The 22,383-nt window shown below is 48.3% G+C and overlaps 1 protein-coding gene across 1 annotated transcript in view; it reads left to right on the plus strand.

Moving 5' to 3' along the window:
• Nucleotides 1-376: 376 nt before the first annotated feature.
• Nucleotides 377-22,383, plus strand: part of Gxylt2 (glucoside xylosyltransferase 2) — a 94,623-nt gene continuing 72,616 nt past the window's right edge. Inside the window, exon 1 of the mRNA XM_076567466.1 lies at nt 377-739. Coding sequence (XP_076423581.1) covers nt 459-739 — 281 coding nt within the window. The 5' untranslated portion in view covers nt 377-458. The remainder of the gene's footprint in view (nt 740-22,383) is intronic.

The raw sequence follows: 22,383 nt of genomic DNA on the forward strand, positions 1-22,383 counted from the left end.
CTAGCTGGTGGGACAGCGAGTGAGTGGGTGGCAGTGAGTCTTCAGTGAGTGGATGCTTGCTTGAGTCGGAGAGAGACAGTCCTTGAACGACTGGGTGGACCAGGGAGGGGATTCGAGTGCCTGGGTGAGTATGAGTACTCACAGAATGACTGAAGTGAATGAATGAAGGTGGAGCGAGCCTGTGCTACCTGAGGTCTAGGCGCCTGGCGGCCCGTGGTGGGCTGCAGGGCCGCTACTCCACACACTACGGTAGGGAGGGCTGCTCCACCCGAGTCCACACGGACCTCCTCCCAACCCTCCCCCTGCTTCTCATCTCCTCCCCCTCCACCTCCTCCCAAATCCTCCTCCGCAGCCGCCAGCCTCAACCCCAGTCCCGGGCGAGCCAGCCTGGACGCTGCGCCGCCGCGGGCCGCGATGCGCAGAGGGTCCGCGCCGCCCCGGGGCCGCCGCGCCGCACCATGAAGCTCCGCAGTAAGGCGGCAGCGCTGCTTCTGCTGGCGCTGGCCGTGCTGCTGCTGGCGCTGCTGTCCTTGCGCGCCCGCCGCGACCCGGAGCCCCCCGGGTTCCCCGCGCGCCCCGAGGCTGCCCCTCAGCGCCGCCACGCGCCGGTCCCCACGCGCCCTCCGGAGCCCCACGCCTTCCCCGGGGTCGCCGGTCGTCGCTCCCCTAGGCGCCGGCCACCGCGCCCGCGCCCCCGAGCCGGCCGCCCGCGCGCCGCCAGCCGCGAGAAGTTGGCGAGGTGAGTCGTGGCAGCCTGGATCCCTCCCATCTGGGGACGTGCGTCTCGCTACCCGCACCGGTGCCAAGTTCAAGGGCGGCTTGGGGCTGGATGGATGGAGAGGCAGATTCCAAGTTTCACCCACTCTCTACCTCTTCCCACCCCGCGAGACACGCAGACCACCCTGGTGACACCCATGCAGCTCCTTGATAAAGTGTCAGAGAAAGTGGCTTGTAGATTACGGGTCGCAAGTGTCAGGGTAAGGCGTCTGGTTGCGTTCTTGCAAACATGTGCTCTTTGTTTAATTTTTCAAAAGCCATCGCCAGGCAACTGGAGCTCATTCTCTTGTTTCACGGGAGAATTCAGATCTTGATGGGAGTTGGAAAAGTTGGATGTTGAGCCAGGACTGGCTTGCGTTCTATGCAAGCTCCGGTACCCGCGTGCTGCCCGCGAGCCGGCATCTGGCTCAAGTTGATTAGAAAGAAGTTTTGTTCTTGGAGGGAGTGGTGCGTGGCACGGGGGAGAGGCAGACTGGGGGTTTCCTGGTCTCTGTTGGAGCTGCAGGACCGCCAAAGGCTCCCGCTGGGAAACCATCTTAACCTTCGACCCTGCCCTCTCCCCACACGAGGCGGTCCACGCGGCTGCCTTTCATCGCAGCTTTTTATCTTTGGTCCTGGCGTTACCGGATGCCCGCAGGTTAGGGATTCGTGTTCATCTCCTTTGTTGTGGAGACGGTTTTGAACAGTCCCCGAGTCTTGTAGTTCGTCTGTTTCCTCTGCTCCTTCAGGGCTGCTGTTTCTAACTGCCTTGCAACGACCACATTTGCTGGCTCCTTAATTACTTGAAACAAGTTGAAGAATTCTTTTTTACCATAATGACGAAGTCTGAGCGCTTTAAAAAAAAACAACTGTAGTTAAGAGAAACACGAAACCTTAAGAAGTAGCTGGGTCAGCTTTTCTCTTTCTACTTGCAATATATGCACATGGATATATATGTCAGGGGAGAAAATACCCCAGCAATCTAAGTCTTTTTTTTAAATTACTTTGTTTATTTTGTGTATGCATGTTGAGGGAGGCATGTGTGGAGGTCAGAAGTCGGTTTTATCTTTCCACCCGATATGTTCCCGGGAATGAATTCAGGTCCTCTGGCTTGGCAGTAGATACCTTACCCACTGAGGCATCTTGCCACCTCCAATTGGAGACCTTAAAGTTCTTAGAACTCTTTACAAGTTCTGAGTATGCACTTTTAAAAATCAGGCTATTTCTGTTGTATAATTAGCAGGGCTTTTCCCCCCTCCAGTTTGCTGGGGTTTCTTATTTACAGTAGATTATTTCAGAGTTAAGCTACAAGTTCATTATGATGTCTAAGATAACAAAAGCTGGCATCACTTAACACAAACAAACAGTGTCAACAGCACCATGTAAAAATAGCTATTAATAATTACACACACACACACACACACACACACACACACACACACACACACACACACTGCAGTCCTTACAGTAACCCTTTGATAGTGGTCCGTAAACTTCCCAGTATTAGAACTGTTGTACAGCATCATGAAAACTTGTTTCAAATGTAGATTCTTAGACCTCAGTCAGCCCTACAGAATCCTAAAACATGGGCAGTAATGTGTGTTTTTGCCTTCCTCCTTTGCACTCTGTGTGTACATACGTGTTTGTGCCTGTGAAGACCAGAGGTTGACATCCAGCGTCTCTCTCAGGTCTCTCCATCTTTTTTTTTCCCCCCTTGAGACATGGTCTCTCACTGAACCTGGAGCTTGCAGATTTGGCTGCTAGCAAACCCTAGGGATCCCCTGTCTCCACCTCCCCAGAGCTGCAATTACAGAAGTCGGGGATCTGAACTTTGAGGTCTTCATGCTTGGGCCCGCCTGCTCTTCATCAACAAAGCCATCTCCTCATCCCTCGGCTTTGCTTTGAGTACATGTCAGAGTGGCTGGCGGAGCTGCTCCATGATGCACCACCCATTGGTATATTATCTGAGTTTTACAGACTCCGAATCAGAAGGGCTGTTTGTGCTGGACTTACAGGTAAGAGCTAGAGGAGGCTAAAGACGCAGGCAGCCTGGAACTGGACAGAACCTGCTGTCAGGCGACCGTCTTGCCTGCAATCCATCACTGCGCTGAGGTTTTTCTAGAGAAGCATCATGGATGTGTCTCATTCTTCAAGGTGTTGGGGACATTGGGGCAGCATCCTCTTGTCTCCATCTGAACAAATTGGCTCTGACTCGCAGGAGATCGTGAATAGAATCCCAATGGACGCCAGAGAGAAGCTGTACTGCTCCAGGCAACAGGATCCTGGAAGCCATTTTTCTTCCGAACATATCTCTTAGATGATCATGGAAATGATGCCCAACGCCGGAGGATTGAAGAACTAATTCACAAACTCTGGAAAGAGTGGGGGAAAAAAAAATACCACCAGGCATCTCAGATTCAAATACATAAACAGTCGACATTTTCTGGGGGCGTTTTCTTTCTTTTGCTACCCCCCCCCACCAAGGGTAACTCAAGGTTTGAGGTGAAAAGGGAGCAAGATCCCCTCCTCCCCCCCCCCCCCCCCCCCGACTCTTTTATTGCTTTTTAAATTCTGCCTGGGTGAAATTTTTGTGGTTGAGAAGGAATTTCATTTAGGGAGGGAAGAGAAAGCCTTGTGGCTTAATCTTTTTACGTGGCCAGAATCCAGAGGAGATGGAGGCTGCGTGATCTCATTTCTCCCTCGTGGTGAGGGTTAGATGTGTGGTTGTAGTTAGCAGAAAGCTCGAGGGTCGAGGGTCGACGGGACCCAGCCGGCCACCTGCTGACCACGCCCGAGCCCAGGCTGGCCTCCTGAGGGCCCTGCCGGAGGGAAGCTCTGCCACGTCAGTCAGTGTGAAGGGGAGCCATGCCTTCCTTCTCCTCTCACATCTTGTTCTCATTTTCAGCAGTTTTTCCATGGGCTTGCCTGGTGAGCAGGCAGACCCTACAATTTCAGGACTAGCCATTTGTATGCAATCTGTCCCGTGGTGACTCCCTTCAGCGTAAACGCGAGGCTGTGAGGGAAGGTCTGAGCTTTCAGGTCATGAATGCCATCATGGGTGGACACCGTCCTGGAAGTAGCCACCACCGTAGAGCCCAACAGAAATGAAATTCTTCTGTTTTGGTTTCTGGATGGTTTAGGCCTGGCTGGCTTCCACAAAGAATTTGAGGTGACCACAGTAAAAGATACATAGGCAAGAGAGTCATTAAAATAGTTGTATAAGAAGGTCAGGGAGGGGAGTAATAAGTGCTGTTTGCTAACAGTTGAGACCACTATTACTGAAGGATTAAGTGCTAAATTTAGCTGTAAGCTTCCTGGCAGCCAAATAAAAAAGGGGACATGGTGAGCTGCCCAATCTTCAGTGAATGATAAGAGAAGTTTGCTAAGAGATTAAAAAAAAAAAAGCTAAATTCTAAAATAAGAGTTTTACTTGGGAATAGATTTCAGGTTTTAGAAGACTGCATTTCCATTTTGCTTTGGAAAACTCTTTGAGCCTACGTGTGGAAAAGGGAATTTAATGTAACTGGGGATCCGCATTATAAAAAAGAATAGGGCTGAAGTGATGGTCCGCTGAGTGAAGTGTTTGGTATGCGGGTGTGGGCACCTGAGTTTGGATCCCCAGAACTCAGGTCCAGCTGGACACGGTCACACCTACAGCCCCAGCTCTCCTATGTTGGGGTGGGAGGCTGAGAAAGGAGAATCCCCCAGAAACTTAAGGGCTGGCTATCCTGGCATTTATACCTGTCTCAGACACAGTGGGAGGCAAGGACACTCCTAAGGATGTCCTTCAACCCCCACACATGTGATGTAGCACACAGACGGCAGTACACGCGCGTGCGTGGGCACACACACACACACACACGCACATGCACTCACGCACGCACGCACGCACGCACGCGCGTGCGTGGGCACACACACACACACACACACACGCACATGCACTCACGCACGCACGCACGCACGCACGCACGCACGCACGTGCACACACCACTATTAAAAGGGGAAAAGAAGATGCACATGGCCTGTGGCATTCAGCAGATTGGGTTCTGGTCCCAAGCCGTTTTCATCTTATTTTCTTCATCTACAAAAGAATTAGCAGATTGATCCAAAGTTTCCTGAGATCCTTTCCAGCTCTAATGTGATGATCCTTTGATGAGCACATGAGGATTGCAGCCATGACTGTCACGTGCTGTCACTTGCAGGGTCAGCTCCACATTCCCTGCACTGTCTCACTGATTGCTCAGACTCAGACCCCTCCTGAACCCTGTTCTTCCTCTTCTGGGATAGCCTGTTTTCTCTTACAATAGGGCTTCTTTCAGAAAAAAAAAATTTTTTTTTTTTGCTACGTATATTTGTTTTGTGTGTGTGTGTGCATGAGCTTGTCACCCGGTGCACGTGTGGAGGTCAACTTGTAGGAGTTGGTTCTCTCTCCTTCTACCATGTCGGTTCTGAGGTTGAACACGGGCTCTCAGGTTTAGCCGCAAGCTCCTTGCCCACTGAATCTTCTCATCAGCCCCTAAAATGTGGCTTCTGAAAAAGACTTCAGGTCCTTCCTGGTCCCATGGTCTGCCTCTGTCAGTGTGCTCCACAGTTGTTCGGCAAATGTGTCTGGCACATAGACTGCCAGGCATTTGCTGTGCGGTGGAGGATGGAGTCTCCGCCCTCCTGGGATTGGAAGGAGAGGAGACAATGGAGAAGCTGCTGGCTGCACTTGGCCGCCTCCCCAGCCACCCCAGTGAGAGGAAACACATCCTTGCTCCTCACCAGTTTCCTGCGGTTCCCTTTGATCTCCGAGATGAGTCTCGTCAGAGGGTTCATGCCTGAACAAAGGTCTCAATAAACAGGGATGATGTCATGCAGCAGAATCTATCTGTTGCCCTCTCAGAATTAGATGGGGGCCTTAGCGGACAGTCATGATGTCAAGTCAAGGACTTAGCAACATCTCTGACGTTGTGTAGCTGTCGGTCTTTATTCTCTTCACAGCTCATTTTTTGATCGTGTGTATGCACATATGAGTGTGTGTGTGTGTGTGTGTGTGTGTGTGTGTGTTCACGTGCATGTGGTCTAGAGCACATGTGGTAGGCAGTCCAAGGACAGTTTTCCAGACTCTGTTCTTTTCCTCCCAACATGTAGGTCCCAGGAATTGAACTCAATTTGTCAGGCTCGGTGGCAAGTGCCTTCACCAGGTGTGACATCTTGTGGAGCCTAGAGCTCAGTTTTGTTGTCTGGCACACACCCACTCCCACTCAAATTAGTCCTACTGGCTCTGCCACAAAACATACTTCCACCGTCTCCACCATCTCCCTGGGTACGGCTGTCCGCCATCCGTGGACCACTCACTGCAGAAGCCTACTCTGGTTTGAGTGGTTCTACTCTAGCGCCCCCTATAGTTCATTTTCCATACAGCTGTTGAAATAATCTTGAACAAGTGAGACCAAAGCAGGTCACTATGCAGGCTTAAAGCTGTCCAGTGTGTGCGTGTCCCATCATACTAAATAAAATTCTTGGGTGGGAGAGGAGATTGGTCAGCCTGAAAAGCATGTTCTTTGTAAGGCTGCATAAAATGGAGTCCCAGCTCTTCTGGGATGAGATGAGAGGAGGAAACAGAATTGCCCAGAAGCTTGAGGGCTACCTAACCTGGACTATGCAGCACACCATCAGAAACAGGAGAGACCCTGCCTCAGCAAGGTGGAAACCCCCAGTGTTGTCTCTGACCCCCACACTTGTGCATGTCCCCACGTAATAAACAAACTTTACATTTTAATTCTCCGTGTGGTCTTACTATCTCAGCCCAGTTCAGTCCCCTGCCCTCATCTTTCTCTGTCTTCCCTTCAGTCCCTGGGCCGCCGTTCCTGCCCACATCCTCATGTAGCAAGGGACTTCACTTCTTTTGGGTCTATGTTCCAACGTCTTATTCTCAAAGATGCCTTCCAAGCTGTGCATATCGGGACACTTCCCACCCCTCTAGATCTCCTCGCTCACCCTGGTCAACGGTTTGTTTTTGTTGCAGTCAAAGCTGTGTGAGCACTGTGTTTGATTTACCTCTCCCATCTCAGGTGCACAGCCTGTGCCATTCATCAGTTATCCCTGACAGCTAAGGCAGAGATGACCGCATGGTGGATACTCGGTGAATATTTATGGACTGAACTAGAGAACAGAGAGGCAGGGTCCACCTTGTCCCAGCCAGTATGCGACTTGTAAGATCTTCCACTGCTGGGGTTCAGCTGTGTTGATGAAATCACGTTGAGACATTATTATTAATGTTCATTTCAAGTCCCTGTTCTAGGGTGCCATTCAGCAGACCTTGCTACATGCTGTCGCCTTTTCAGGATGGACACTGCAGTAGTCTCTTAGACTGCCTGTTTATGACAGGTTTTGGAGACTTGCCTTTGGGTTCTACCACAGGTGTTTAAAGATCTGGCTGGGGGACTGGTGAGATGGCTCAGAGGCATCCGTCAGTAATTAAGAAAATGCTCTACAGAACTGAAGAGATGGTTCAGTGGTTAAGAGCACTGGCTGCTCTTCCAGAGGTCCTGAGTTCAGTTCCCAGGAACCACATGGTGGCTCACAACCATCTGTAATGAGATCTGGTGCCCTTTTCTGGTGTGCAGGCAGAACACGGTATACAAAATAAATAAATAAATAAATACATAAATGAATGAATGAATGAATGAATGAATAAATGAATGAATGAATCTAAAAAAAATCTGGCTGGTTAGGGAGAACACTGGTGGGTTATTTGGGAAGGTCTCCTTAGCGGAATATTTGAGATATTTTACTCAGTTTTTAGTATTTACGATAGTCCCGGGTTATAGAGCTCTAGAAGGAAAACCCTGTCCACCACAGTACTTTGTTCCCAGCACGGAGGAGGCAGAGGCAGGCGGATCTCTAGGAGTTGAAGGGCAACCTTTTCTATGTAAACGGTTCTAGGCCAGCCAAGGCTACAACAACAACAGAGAGATTCTCAGCTACTAATTTGGTCCTGGCCACCTGGCTGAGGTGGCACTTGCTCTGGGCTGTTGCCCTGCCCTGTCTCCCTTCCTGTTCTGCACACAGGAAGGGAACACGACCCACAGTTGAGGTGTGGGGAGTTTGATCAGAGTTGACACGGCTTCCTGGAAGCCCTCCTCCGGGGAGACTGGTGTCTGTCTCTTCAGTTCCTCCTTGTTTCTGTCAGTCTGGACACAAGAATCTCCATGCTTTGGGTTGCGCCTCCATAGGGCTGTTCTGTTGCTAAAAACTGTTCCCACTTTGGCCGCCAGGGGCTCTTCCTGTCCCTGACCGCATGTCCCCCAGTGAGTTTTTGGTTTGACTCTGTGTTGGGTGATCTCACGCCCAATGGGCAAGCACTCTCCCACTGAGCCACACACACAAAAGCCTGGTTTTATCTGTAGTTTTGTTGGGGATTGGGTCTGTCTTTACTCTCTGGCACTGGAAAATGCTCAGGGCTCATCCTGTACAGTCATGCTATCAACCCTTTCTTCAAGGAACCCTGGTAACGCGCGCGCGTGTGCGTGCGTGCGTGCGTGCGTGCGTGCGTGCGTGCGTGCGTGTGTGTGTGTGTGTGTGTGTGTGTGTGTGTCAGGGCAGGGGGCAGGAGTAGTACTTGTAACTAAGAGCTGAACACTGGGCATGCTTGCTGCTCCTGGGATGTTATTTCTTATAAGCCTTCAAAGCTGACTGAGCAAAATGTATATGTATACGTCCCTGACTATTTGCACACCTCTTGAATCTTTTTGTATATGATCATCAGTGTCTACATTTAGCTAAACATGGGTTCCTGCTGATGTCTCCAGCTCTAACTTGGGTGAATCATCCTTGTCTCCTTCCCTCCCATATGCAGGAGAGGGGTGCTTTAATTTCCCAGGAGCTCCAGCAGACTTTCTCTCCCATCCCATTGCCTTTGCTTGATTTAAATGCCTGTAATTTGGAGGAAGGGAGTAGGAAGGAACAGAGGGTCAGATTCAGGTCAGATCAGCCAATGGATGTAAGCTAAGTGAGTCTGATCCCTTGAGACTACTCACACCGCCTGGGGGAGCGGGTATGGTAGAGTTTGTACTTGGCATCTGTCTTAGTTAGGGTTTCTATTTCCATGAAGAGACACCCTGACCATAGCAACTCTTATAAAGGAAAACATTTAATTGGGGCTGGCTTACAGTTTGGAGATTTAGTCCATTATCTTCATGGCAAGAAGCGTGGCGGCATTCCAGGCAGACATGGTTCTGGAGAGGTGGCTGAGAGTTTTACATCTTGACCCACAGGCAGCAGGAAGAGAATGAGTCACACTAGGCCTGGCTTGAGTTTCTGAAACCTTAAAGCTCCCTGCCTCGCCCCACTCCCCTGCCCCCCACATTTCCTCCAACAATGTCACACCTACTTCAACAAGGCCACACTTCCCAATAGTGCCCATCCCTATGAGCCCGTGGGGCCATTTTCATTCAAACTACCACAGCATCTGACTTCCATTTCCTCAGTCCCTTCACAATTATTGTGTGAACCACAGCCCCAAGGGACGGATGGTTTAAGCCCAGATGACAGCTTGTAGTTGAAGTTTTCCTGTATCCGCAGGTCTGGCGGGTGAGAGAGATTTGTCCTGACCACGGGCCAGGTGGGACACAGGAAAATTTCAACTACAACAGCCCATTTTTTTCTGAGCTGTAAGCTTTGTGTATCTAGGACCAAGCACACTGATCCATTCATTTCTCTAGCTGCAGTTAATTTGCCCAAAAGGATGAACTTATAACACGGGACAGAAGACTCCGTCTTCTAGATATAAGTAGTGGAATAGCCCCCCGCGGCTCCTGAGGAAACAGGATGAGAGCGTCATAGGGCTCTATTACAGTCACCTTTCTCATTGTTGTGACAAACTGCCTGGCACAAGCAGCCTGAGTGAGGAAGTGTTCCATGTGGCTCACAGTGTGAGGGTCCAAACCATCATGGTGGGGGAAGTCATTGCGGCAGGAGTCGGAGACAGATGATCCCACAGCAGCCATAGTCAGGAAGCAGAGAGCTGAACGCTGGTGCTCGGCTCACTTCCTCCTTTTCATTCAGTCCAGGACTCCAGACAGTGGAATGGCGCCTCCCACACTTAGGGTGGGTCTTTGCCCTTCAATTAGCCTAGAAACTATTACAGCGATTCACGGATGTTTGTTCCGTGGTGATCCTCGCTCCTGACGATCAATATTAACCATCATAGGTTAATATCGAGTACTTCGAGAGCATTGCTGAGTCCCAGAATCAGCAGATGGGTCCATCCAGCCTCGGATCTTCCTGTTACACAGGCTGGAGTTGCAGTTTCTCTTATTTGGATCTGGAGTCATCTTAGCTCCGAACTAGATTTTCTCAATCAAAACCACGGAGCCATCGATGGAGACAAAGGGGAGTGGTTTCCGGGGTACACAGGAAGTAAGCCTCTGCTACACCACAGCAGCTTTGTAGACTTGATTGCATACTAAGCTTAGGCCACTTACAGGTGGGGAACCTCTGACCCAGTGAGGAATCCGGACTGCATTGAGAGAGCGTGGAAACCCGCATGGGGTGGGAAAGCCAGGCAACACAGCAGCGCAGAGGCACCGGATCGGGGTGAGGAGGGAGAAAATTTGATAACAGTTTTATTTTTCTAAAGAACACTTCGTGTTTTCATCTGCCATCTAATAAATGGGACAAAATTTTACAGCACCTGTATTTCATCCCAATGTAAAAATTAAACAAAAGATGAGGATTTTATTGACGATAAAGTTCATTTCATATTTCTCCAGAATATTTCCCAGCATTTGGCTCAGTTCAGATGATGAAGTTCTGAAAACTACTCCCTGGAAAATAAGAGTTTTCTTGACTTGATTCCTTATTGGTTACTTTTCTTGTTGCAGTGACAAAATATTTAAAAAAGGAGCCTTAAGTAAGTCCGGGCTAATTTTGGCTCACAGTTTGAGGGCACACAGTTCATCATCACGAGGCGGCTGGTCACATTGCATCTGCAGTCAGGAAGCAGAGAGATGCTGGTGCTCAGCTTGCCTTCTCCTTTTTATTCAGTCCAGGACCTCAGCCCAAGGGACAATGTCCCCTACACTCATAGGTAGGTCGGGCTTTCCACTTCAGTTAAACCTTTCTGGTAATACCCTCATAGACGCACCCACATGTATGTATCCAGTCAAGCTGCCAGAGAAGAGCGTCTTCATTGAGAGCCCCTGATTTTGTGACGGCAGAGTGGCTTTGGTGTGTTCAAATGTGACGTTTGATACCATGACTGTGAATACATGAAATATTGTAATCTAGCAGAAATGCATACTGTATAACAAGGGACCAACCTCTTCCATAAGACATAAAGAATGCATAATCAAAAATATGACTTCTGAATCTGCGGATTTGGAAACAGAGGTCCAGAGAAGTCAAATAAGGATGGATGTAAAGCATCTGGTACAGGGCTAACTCACAGCCCTCCTCAGAGTATTTTGTTGTCCTTGGGCACTCTTACTGCCCACCACTTGTTAGCTGGGAGCTAACCCATAACTGGACCCAGATGCCTCATGTGTGATTTTGAATACATCAGTCTTCAGGAATCCTTGGCCTTCTCACAAGTTCACTGGTGGGATGAGATGAGGCAAGTGAAGTGCCAGCATAAGTCATGGGGCAGAAGTACTAGTGAGGGTTCAGGGGCACATCTATCCGAGCAGGCTCTTTTGGAGGGGAGGAGTTCAGACTTGAGGACACTGAGACTTGCCTTCCACTCATGTGAGTGGACACAAGGTCCTGTCTCCTGACTAATGACTGCTGGAGTGGAGGAGACTGAACCCCCTATTCTGACTCCCTGAGAGTTTCAGATGTGGTGTTCTGATGTCTACTAGATGCTGACTAGGACCCTCATGTCTCTTCAGGGACACAGAACCAGTTGTTTTAGTCTTAAGAAAGCAGGGTGTGGGCCACATATTTCCTGAGAATTAAGCCTCCATGCAGAACTTTGTCCATGACGTATCTCCTCAGGGTCCATGGCTGTGGTGAGGCACAAGCCTTTGTGCTCTATTTTCTTCCTCCCCCTTTTTTCTGAGAATTTCAAGGTCTTAACATTGTCAGACTAGTGACCCCAAAGTCATACACATTCAAGTAATTGATTTTTTATCGACAGAGAGTGGGTTAATGGAAACCCGGGTCATTGTCTGAGAATTTTACGAAGTCTGCCCACCCTTTAATTTGATTTGCAACATTTAGAGCTTGTATGCTTTTTGCCGAACTGCCTCCCAGCCTGGTTTGGGCACGGATACAACATATTTAGAGAAACACAAGGATATCTGATAAAGATAATATTTAATTATAACCATGATGATAATGACTACTTCATCATTACTTTATGCACAGTACTGAACCAGGTATTCTGGCACATGCCTGTAATCCCAGCACTAGTGTGTGTGTGTGTGAGAGAGAGAGAGAGAGAGAGAGAGAGAGAGAGAGAGAGAGAGAGAGAGGACACCAGTCATGAACGGTACTATTCTAGTTATCTTTCTCCTGCCTGATAAAACACTGACCAAAGCAAGGGAGGAAAGGGATTATTTAGTTTACAGGCCACAGGCCACCATCAAGGGCAGCCAAGACGGGAACCTGGAGGGAGGAACTCATGCAGAGGCCAAGGAGAAATGCAGCTGACTGGCATAGTTTGCTTGGCCTGCCCTCTTGTACAACCCAAGGCCACTGGCCCAGGGGTGGCCCCACCACAGTGGGCAGCGACTGGGCCCTCCTACATTCATCATTAGTCAAGAAAGTGCCCCCACAGTCATGCCGGTGGGTCAGTCCAAGAGAGCCGATTCCTCGGTCGAGATTCCCTCTCCCCAGGGTGCACGTCTGGAGCTAACTATGACAGGTGCGAAGCGTGTTGTGAGGTCTCTTTATTTAATCTCCACTGTCACCTGACCAGTCACTCCTATCACTGGGTCGGCCAGAACATCTCCCCTAGCAAGCAGTAGGTGTCCAGTCTACCCACAGTATCACTTCGTCAGGGACAGAAAATGGCTGACCCCAGCCCCGAGACTTCAAAGGAGACAAGGGCCCAGTTACAGGTGTGATCAGGACCATCTTACCCCTGTCCTCAAGCGTAGTGTGAGTGACATTCTCAGGTGCTTTCTCCCTGTGGAACCTTTGCCAGTGAAAGGACCAAACAGATGCCATAACAGGCTGCTCAGTCTTCTCTCAGAGATCAGGCCTCAATTTCAGTTTCCTGAGACTTGAGCAAGCAGTTTCTGGAAGGCCCGAGAACAAAAGACATAATCCTTGCAGTAGCTCCCTTTCTGCACAAACTCTGACTGCTCAAGGTTCAGCCAGTTGTTTACTGTCTGGGACCCCTCACCAGCTTAGAGCTATGTGCATGGGTCAGTGTAAACGTGCTAGGCCAGCCAGCCCCAATGGCAGCTCAAGGACAGAGCCTGGGACTTGTCCAGGCCTGCCCAAAATGATAACTGTAACCCCCAACCAGTGAATTCAAAGGTTACACAGCCTCACCCAATCATAGGACACCAAGGCTTGTACCACCCAGTTTGCGGTTTCCCCCTTTAAAAACCCCTCACCCTGAGAGCTCAGGGCCATCCTCCTTCACCTGGCTAGCCAGTGTGTTGGACTAGGACCAAGCCTGGGCTTGTAATAAACCCCTGTGTGTTTTGCATCAGATATTGGATCTGTGGTGGTCTTGCTTGGGGGTCTCGTGACGCGGCCACAACACCAGCAGATCTGGACTTGTGCCTTTGGGTCCCAGGCACCTGCACCCCCTGATGGCCACACCTGTGCTGGCAGCTGTGAGGGTATGAGGCTTTTGTCCAAACCTCGGGGACTGAGAACTGAAGAGCAGCTCCCCTAAAGTATAACTGAGGTACTCTTACCTGAAACTCCTGAGAAGGGTAAAGGCCAGCAGACATCCAGTATCACCGGTGTGTCCATATTACAGATAGGAAGTCCCAGGGTGGAGACGGTGAAAGCTTTTGCTCTAGATAGTACAGCCAAACGGTAGACCTAGAAATTGTGCCATGCCTGTGGGCCTCAAAGAGCAAAACCTCAAACCACATGCTGTTCTTGGGAACAAATCCCAAACTCCGAACCCTTTATCACTATTGAGAATCCCTTTGGAAAAGATCTCTTTGATACAGTGTTGTCTTTTTCTTTTAATTGAAATGTATAACTTATATAAAGCCAGTTATAAAAACTCTCCCTTTCCAGCTTAAAAGAAAATGTAGGACCAGGGACACAGATGAGTGGATAAAGGTGCTTTTTCCTCTGGCCTCCATGTGTGGGCTGTGGTACACATGTGCCTACACACACACACACACACACACACACACACACACACACACACACACACGATAAGTGTTTAAAAATTTGTTATAAATAAAAATGTGTGTCTAGTCACATTCTCACGTATATTGTATATAGTTCTTTTTAAAGTTTTTATTATTTATTTTTATTTTATGTGCATTGGTGTTTTGCCATGAGTGTCAGGTCCCCTGGAATTGGAATTATAGACAGTTGTGAGCTGCCATGTGGGTGCTGGGAATTGAACCCAGGTCCTCCGGGAGATCAGTCAGTGCTCTTAACCCTTGAGCCATCTGTCCAGCCCTGTATATAGTTCTTAAACACCAAAATATTGACAGTGGTTACAAAGCTGATTACGAGCGCTCCCCCGGTGCTGGTCTGTTTCCAGAGCTTTCTGTAATGGATATGTGTGTTACTGTTATGCGGTACTCTCTGGGGAGATGTGAGCAAATGTCTGCTCACCCCAGATAGGGAATGATGGTAGAACACAGTAAGGATACCCCTGAAGTCCACCTTGGGACATGGGGGACTCAAAGGCAGATCTATTACTAAACGTCCACTTCAGCATCGTGACAACCCTCAAAAGTTAGAACTCCAGAACTCACTGCACAGCTTGCAGGCAGCTTGACAGGTAGGAGAGCCCCTGCTTCTCAGCAGTCCCGACTGCTCAGGTAACCTTGGGGGAGGAGGCGCCTTGTGAATCTGCTAAGTTTCAGGGACTTCCTGAGAGTGAACTGTTTACATACTTAGTGGGTTTTTTTGTTTTTTTATTTTACAATACCATTCAGTTCTACATATCAGCCATGGGTTCCCCTATTCTCCCCCCTCCCACGCCCTCCTCTTACCCCCAGCCTACCCCCCATTCCCACCTCCTCCAGGACAAGTCCTCCCCCGAGGACTGCGATCAACCTGGTAGACTCAGTCCAGGCAGGTCCAGTCCCCTCCTCTCAGGCTGAGCCAAGTGTCCCTGCAACTCATGCAATGAGCACAGGACTTGGTCCCACTGCCTAGTTGCCTCCCAAACTGATCAAGCCAATCAACTGTCTCACCTATTTAGAGGGCTGATCCAGCTGGGGGCCCCTCAGCCTTTGGTTCATAGTTCATGTGTTTCCATTCATTTGGCTATTTTTTTTCAATAATTGAGTAAAACCGAAATTTATTATAAGCCACAGTCGTCCTAGGGACCTCCATGCTATATATATAGCCTCTATGGTTCTATGGGTTGTGGTCTGATTGTTCTTTATTTTATATCCAGAATCCACTTATGAGTGAGTACATACCATGACTGTCTTTCTGGGGTTAGTGGGGTTTTTTAAGTGAAATTTTTTAATGCATATGGGTGTTTTTTTCTGCGTGTATGTCTGTGCATGTGTGCATGCATAGTGCCTGTACAGGCCGGAAGGGGGCGTCAGATCTCGTGGGGCTGGAGTTACAGTGGTTGTGAGCTGCCATGTGAGTGCTGGGAACCACACCTTAGTCCTCAGCTAGTGCTCTGAACCCCTGAGCCTTCTCTCCAGCCCCTACATTTTGGGTCTTCATTTCCTCCCTCCAGGATAGAAAATTTCAGCTTGGAGGAAATCACTACTCAACAATTACTTATATAATTTGCCAAAAAAAAAAAAAAAAGGACAAAAGGTGCCCCCAAACTAAACGTTTATAAATGGCCATAAATTTGAACATCTGGTCATTGACCTGAGGCTTTGGAGGATGGGAAGTCCCTGGAGAGGCCATTTCTCCTTCGCCTCCCTCTCGAGGTGGGAACTCTTACTCTTTTTCAGGGGCTGAGATAAAATTTTCTGATTCTACGTGACCTCTGCTTTTCCTCCCTTCCACATCAAGGGCCATTTGTTTCAAGCTCACTCTGCTGGTTCATAGTTTAAGGATCCCAACAGCATCCTACTTTGAAAAGAAGAGAGAGTGGAGAGATCGAATGTCCTGTATCAGAAACAATCCCAAGGCAAAAAAAAAAAAAAAAGAAATGAAGTGAGAAGTGAGTGTCAGTCAAGGCGCCAGCACAGAATTTTGAAAAAATTAGAAAAATTAGAGAAAAAAAAAAAAAAGAAACACAAAAACGAAAGACGTTAAGTGATGGCAGATCATTGGTTAGGTGTGTCGTGGGAATCATGCCCCACACAGGGGCACCCGAGAAGGCCGTGAGTCCCGGACTGGAGTCCAGCCTACCCCAGGAGCCTTGATGGAAGCTTTTTTAGTCACAGAGGGCTCCTTCCAACTCATTTGTGTCGCAGGCTTAGCACAATGATCCGAAGCATGGCCTCCGCCACCTGGACCCGCAGACCGTTAGTTCACCGTTTAGAAAGGTCTTTACAGATTCAGCCAGCTAAGGATCTCAAGAAGACCTTAGACTTGGGGGAGGCCTAAGTCTGAGAGTTGGCATCTTTACAAGAAGAAGAAAGGACAAGTGACATGCATAGGCTGGGTGCGCTGCTACATGCCTGTAATCCCAACACCCAGGAAGCTGAGACAGGAGGATTACAGGTTTGGAGACAGCCTGGGCTACATAGCAAGTCTATCTCAAAAGGCAATAAACAAATTAATTAAAATAAAATTAAAAGGGAGAAGAAGAATTGAGGGAGGGAAGAGACTTAAGACCAAAGAGCTATATGGGGCAATGTACCAGGCACAGTGTCAGCTGGAGTGTCATGGCTACACTGTCAGGAACTCTGAGCATTGCTGGGACCCGGAAGCTAGAGAGAGCCTGGGGAGGAGTCTTCCCTTGCCCTTTGGAGGAAGCTTGGCCCCACCCATACCTTGATTATATCTCTCGTCAGCAGGAGAAAATGATTTCTGTTGGGTTAAACCACCAAGAAGGGTGAAGGGGAGCCTGGCCTCCTAAGTGTGTTCCCTGGGTCTGGTTCCTTCCTGTGACACTCACTAATTACACAGCATGTGTATGTGTGTGCAGAAATGTCAGAAAGCACACATCCCCACACAGACATGGCTACTCACTTCAGACATGAGACACCTACTCTGCATCAGCCCTAGACTTTGTTTAGGAACTCAGCCATGTTTCGGATACCACGAACCAAATTTAAAATGAACCGTTCATAATTAATGCGTTTATCAAATAATTTTATTAAGCCCCCCCCCCCACACCCGGCAGGTTTTTGGCATGCCTTTGACATTATTCATATTATACCACGACTCCAAGGCAAGCTGTCAGCTTGGCTGTCTTGAAAGATTAATGGTACTTGATTTGACTCCAAACCACGGGTCATTAAAAGTGATTTAAGTGTAAGTAAAGTTCTCGGTGTTGTGTCTGCCTTCCAAGTGAAAGACCCGATCACAGCTTCAGCGGGTAATTGTTTTGTGTTCATTCACGTTTCTAAAGCGTGTGGATTAGGGCTGAGGAGACAGCTCCATCAGTAAAGTCCTAGCTGCATAAGGAAAAAAACCCAAGGTCTACCCCCAGCCTCCATGTGAAAAACACACACTTGAAATCCCAGCTTTGGGGAGGGAGAGACAGGTAGATGCCTGGGGTTCGTTCGCTGGCCAGCCTAGCTGAATTGGCAAGCTCCATGTTCCAGAGAGAGACCCTACTTCAAAGAACAAGATGGCTCCTAAGGAAGAATGACATTTTGAGGTGGTCCTTTGGCCTCTCCACACACATGCACGCGGATGCATGTGCGTTCACACACACACATGTACACATACACAACTAAAATTTGTGTGGTTTTTCAAAGAACATTTGTGAGTGACTGTCACTGCCCACACGTGATTTGGATAGCATTCCACATCAGCTGATTGCCTTTCCAGGGGCTGTGTGTGTGTGTGTGTGTGTGTGTGTGTGTCCATTTATTTCTTCACCCGCCCTCCTGGCTCCTTTACATCCTTCTCTCACATTCAGATAGCCAAATGGGTTCGGCGAAGCATTGCAATCGAGAAACACTTCTCAAGCCCTCTTGCCTATGGTGAGCGGAATCAGCATCTTAGCCATTGTCTTCTGCAGGGCACTTCTGCCGTTCCTTCCCCGAGGAAGGCTCCTTGCTGGCAGTCTGGGGTTGTCTGTTAAAGAAGTGTGATCTTGCTTGCTGCCTCCCCTGGCCGTATCACAGCATCAGGCTTGCCTGAGTTAATTCTGCTTGTCAGTTAAGGGGAACTCTGGTAAGAGAGGTGACATCAGGGAAGAGGGGCCGAGCAGAACCAATTACCTGCTTTAATAATTCAGTGTGTCTCTTAGTAATAGGCTGCAGAGTAAACAGCACTACACGTAAATGCCGTTTTCCATTATTTACACACTCCAGAAATGGAAGTTTAATTAAGTCACACACTTGAGACTTTGAAGCGATTAAGGGGCCGCTTGTGCCTCCGCTCCCTCCTGAGCTGCCTCTGGGGTTCTACGGATCATTTTTCAGGTGAGTGTGGGGAGGCTGGAGCCTGGACAATGGGGGCAGCGATTTCCAGGCTCACTCATGCCGCAAGTGTTATTGCTGCACCGCCATGGCCGGCTTTAAGTTTTTTTTTTTCTACAAAAATCTATGTGATAAATTTGAGTGCATCTGTGTATTAATAACAGCGGTGCTAGAGTTTAATCCTGGTACTTTTAGACACAGATAAATTGTCATGATTTTTAGTGTATTTATAAAATTGTGCAACCGCTACCCCTGTTTAATTAAAGAACATATTCATCACCCTGAAGGAAACTGTATCCACTGTTATCCTCACAGTTGGCTGTTTTCTGTTTCCACACATGTTCTAGCACGCATCAGTACTCATTCCTTTTTATTGCAAAATAATATTTCGTTGTGTAGCTCCCCACATTTTTACTTAAGCATTCATCTCTTGAAGAATATTTAGGGTGGGCTTGGGGATCATGCTTATTGCTGGTGTGGACATTTGTGTACGGGTTTTGTGTAGACATGTTTTCAATGTACATAGCTCTGAGTGAAATTGCTGAGTCGGGTGGTGCACTCTATATTTAGCATTTTCAGGAACTGCCAGTTTCCCAGTGTGCCTATCATAGTTTCTAATGCCACCAGCTGTGCTGGAGGGCTCTAGTTCTCTAAGTGCCTTTATTTATTTCTGTGCTGCTGGGGATCAAATCCAACACTCTGCACAAGTCAGATTAACAATGTACCACTGAACCATATTTAGAGACAGGGTTTCTGTGTAGTCCAGATTGATTTGAACTCACTGTACCACCAAGGCTGGCCTCAGACTCATGATGCTCCTGCCTCAGCCTCCTGGATTCTCTCTCTCTCTCTCTCTCTCTCTCTCTCTCTCTCTCTCTCTCTCTCTCTCTCTCTCTCTCTCTCTCTCTCTGCCTGCCTCTGTCTCTCTCTTTCAAAATACCCCACAATGCTGGACATTGGTGGCATGGGAGGCAGAGTCAGGGATTACTGTGAGTTTGAGGCCAGCCTGGTCTACAGAGTGAGTTCCAGGACAGCCAGGGCTACACAGAGAAACCTGTCTGGAAAAAAAAAATTCCCCCATGCCAGTACCAGGAATAATTGTAATCATACAGGTAGGTGATGATTGACAGAGAACAAACTGCTGTTGTTGGTTTTCGGCCTGGTCCTCTTCCCTCCTGAGGTTCTGCTGAGGTTCTTCTGTCTACTGAAGGGGGAGTAAGCAATATTAGAATAGCATTCAAGGCGTATCAGCACGAGACTGAGACTTTGTCATTGACATTGCTAGAAAAGGGCTGGGAATGGGAAGCCTGTGCCATGGTGACTTGGCACAGCACCATCCTTCACCCCCAGTGAACTGGGAAGCAGTTACATAAGCCATCAGCTCCATGATCCCATTTCACAAATGGCTCAAGGTGGCTCAGTCCTGTTTGTTTTATTTTCCCAAGAAGGCCTTGGATAGGTTTGAGAAGCTAGCAACACTAAGACTAATAGGATGGTCCATATAAACCAGCATTTCCATTTCTAAGAACACAGTCTAAAGAAACAGTGCAGAAGAAGAAAAGGCCACTGGCTACAGCTGCTTGCTGCAAGCGTTTGAACTAATCGAAGAATTAGAAAGAACCAATGATAAAAATGATTATAGGTAATGGTGTTTCCTTGCGTGGAATAATAGATAGCCATTAAAAACAATGGTTATGCAGGCTTAAGAGATGACAAGAAAAATGAAAGAATCAAATAAAAATAGCAATTAAAATTATATGCGTGCTGGGTGTGGTGCCACATGCTCTAATCCAGGCTCTTAGGTGCCAGAGGCAGGTGGATCTTTGTGAGTGTGAGGCTAGCCTGGTCTGCATAGTAAGTTCCAGGCCAGACAGGGCTACAAAGTAAGACCCTGTCTCAAGTGTGTATGTATAAACATACACACACACACACACACACACACACACACACACACACACACAGAGAGAGAGGCATGCTATCAAGCAGCTGTAAAAAATAAAAAAGTATGTATTCAATTGAATAAAGACCTAATTACAACATGAAAAATGCAAATAAAAAACGCAAGAAGTTTTCATCTGACAACTTTAATATTTTATATAATTTTTAATATTTTAATTACTTATTTGGGAGGCACAGTGCATGTACATCATGGTGTATGTGTGAAAGTCAGGAAATAACTTGAAGGAGTCCATTTTTCCTTCTACTGTGTGGGTCCCAGGGATCAAATTTAGGTCATCAGACTTGAACCCTCTTGCCAGCTCAAGTATTTTAATATACTGTGTTTTATGGTTTTCAGCTTCAAAGGTACACTATTTTCATCATTTTCCTAAGGATAAATGTTTGTTTATTTATACTGTCTTCTGTAATATATAATGTTGAATATGTGGTATAAATCAGAATGAAATATGTAATCATCAGCTTTGGTAAACTTGAGAGAAGACAGATCCATGATAGAAAAGAAAAATGCCAACACTCCTGGACTTTCTCCCATGAAGAAGGCAGCCAGGCAAAGTGCTAGGAAAGACATTCCAGGCTGGAGAACAGAATTATTGCTGAATGTCTCAGGGAGAAGAAGATAAAGATGAGTATGTGGAGGGCCCAGAGCTGGAGGGTCAGGAGGCTGGAGGCTCCGACTGAGTCGGGGCTGAGTCCCCAACACTGATGTTGGGCACCTGGCTTGGCAGAAACACTGTGATCTGGAACTAAGCTCCACTGGGTGAGGAGTGACCCGGAAGTAGATGAGTGATCCCAAGAGGAGAGGGGAGATGCAGGAGCGCTTCTCAGTGTCCTTCACCCACTGGATGCAGGCACATGCCTGTGTCTGGCGATGGCCATGAGGAGCCAGGAGCGTCCCGCTTCCTCTCCTGGGTGGGACCCGCACCGTGAGAAAGTGGTGCCCTCCCAAGACATCTTTGATTTCGTCAAGGCAAGAGCTGAGCTAGGCAGGTGTTCCCAGCATATGGACAGAGGTAAAAATGTCATTGAAATCATCCTGGCCTGGCTGAGGGCTGAATCGTGGGTGGGATGGTTTTGTGTGATGCATGTGTGTTGGTAAGCAGCCTCCATGAGTTCCACAAGACTGTAGCATTAGAATCTGTGTGTGTGTGTGTGTGTGTGTGTGTGTGTGTGTGTGTGTGTGTGTGTGTTTACCCGATAACAAACAGCAGATGAGTATGCTTGCCAGTTTCCTACTGTCTGTGGTATAGGCGATTTCTTCCAGTTACAGCCAGAGGCATGATGGGAGGTGTGGGTCAGAGTTGTGGGAGAGGGTGACCAGGAAAGGTGACTCAGTGGGTATTTCAGAGGATGAATGGAAGCAGAGTGCGGTAGCCATGTCTGCAGTCCCAGCAATTGGGCATCAGATGATCAGGAGTTCAAGACTAGTCTTAGCTACGTAATGAGCTCTGGGCCAGCCTGTGCAACGAGACCTCAACTCAAAAAACAAACAAAAACTGGCTGGAGACATAGCTCGGCTGGTAAAGTGCTTGCCTTATAAGTAGGAGGACCTGGGTTCAAACCCCAGAACAGCCATGGCGATGCAATCCACTTGTATCTTCAGCCCAGGGAGGCAGATCCTTGAGCTCTTGGCCAGTCAGCCCAGCCTAATAGGTGAGTCCCAGGCTAGTGATCACTCCTGTCTCAAAGGAACAGCATTGAAGATGTCCCCTGGCCTCCACACACACCACTCACACGTGTGCGCATGTACCTGCAAACGATGCACCTCTGTGCATGGGCACTTGTGCAAACACCCACCTACCTACCACATAAATTCCAAACAGCAAATGTCTACTTCAGTTGTTTTTTATAAAACAAGCCAGAGCCTAGTTACCACCCTGCCATCTGGCCAAGCCCAGAGCCCTGAGGGGTTAAGAAGTTCCAGTTTCCTGGACAGAGCCCCTCAGATCCTTGCAGAGGTGCTGGGTGTGCTCGAGGTAGGGGCTGGTGAAAGGCACACCATCGCAGCAACCCC

This window comes from Peromyscus maniculatus, chromosome 3 (assembly GCF_049852395.1).
Source record: "Peromyscus maniculatus bairdii isolate BWxNUB_F1_BW_parent chromosome 3, HU_Pman_BW_mat_3.1, whole genome shotgun sequence".
Classification (NCBI taxonomy): domain Eukaryota; kingdom Metazoa; phylum Chordata; class Mammalia; order Rodentia; family Cricetidae; genus Peromyscus; species Peromyscus maniculatus.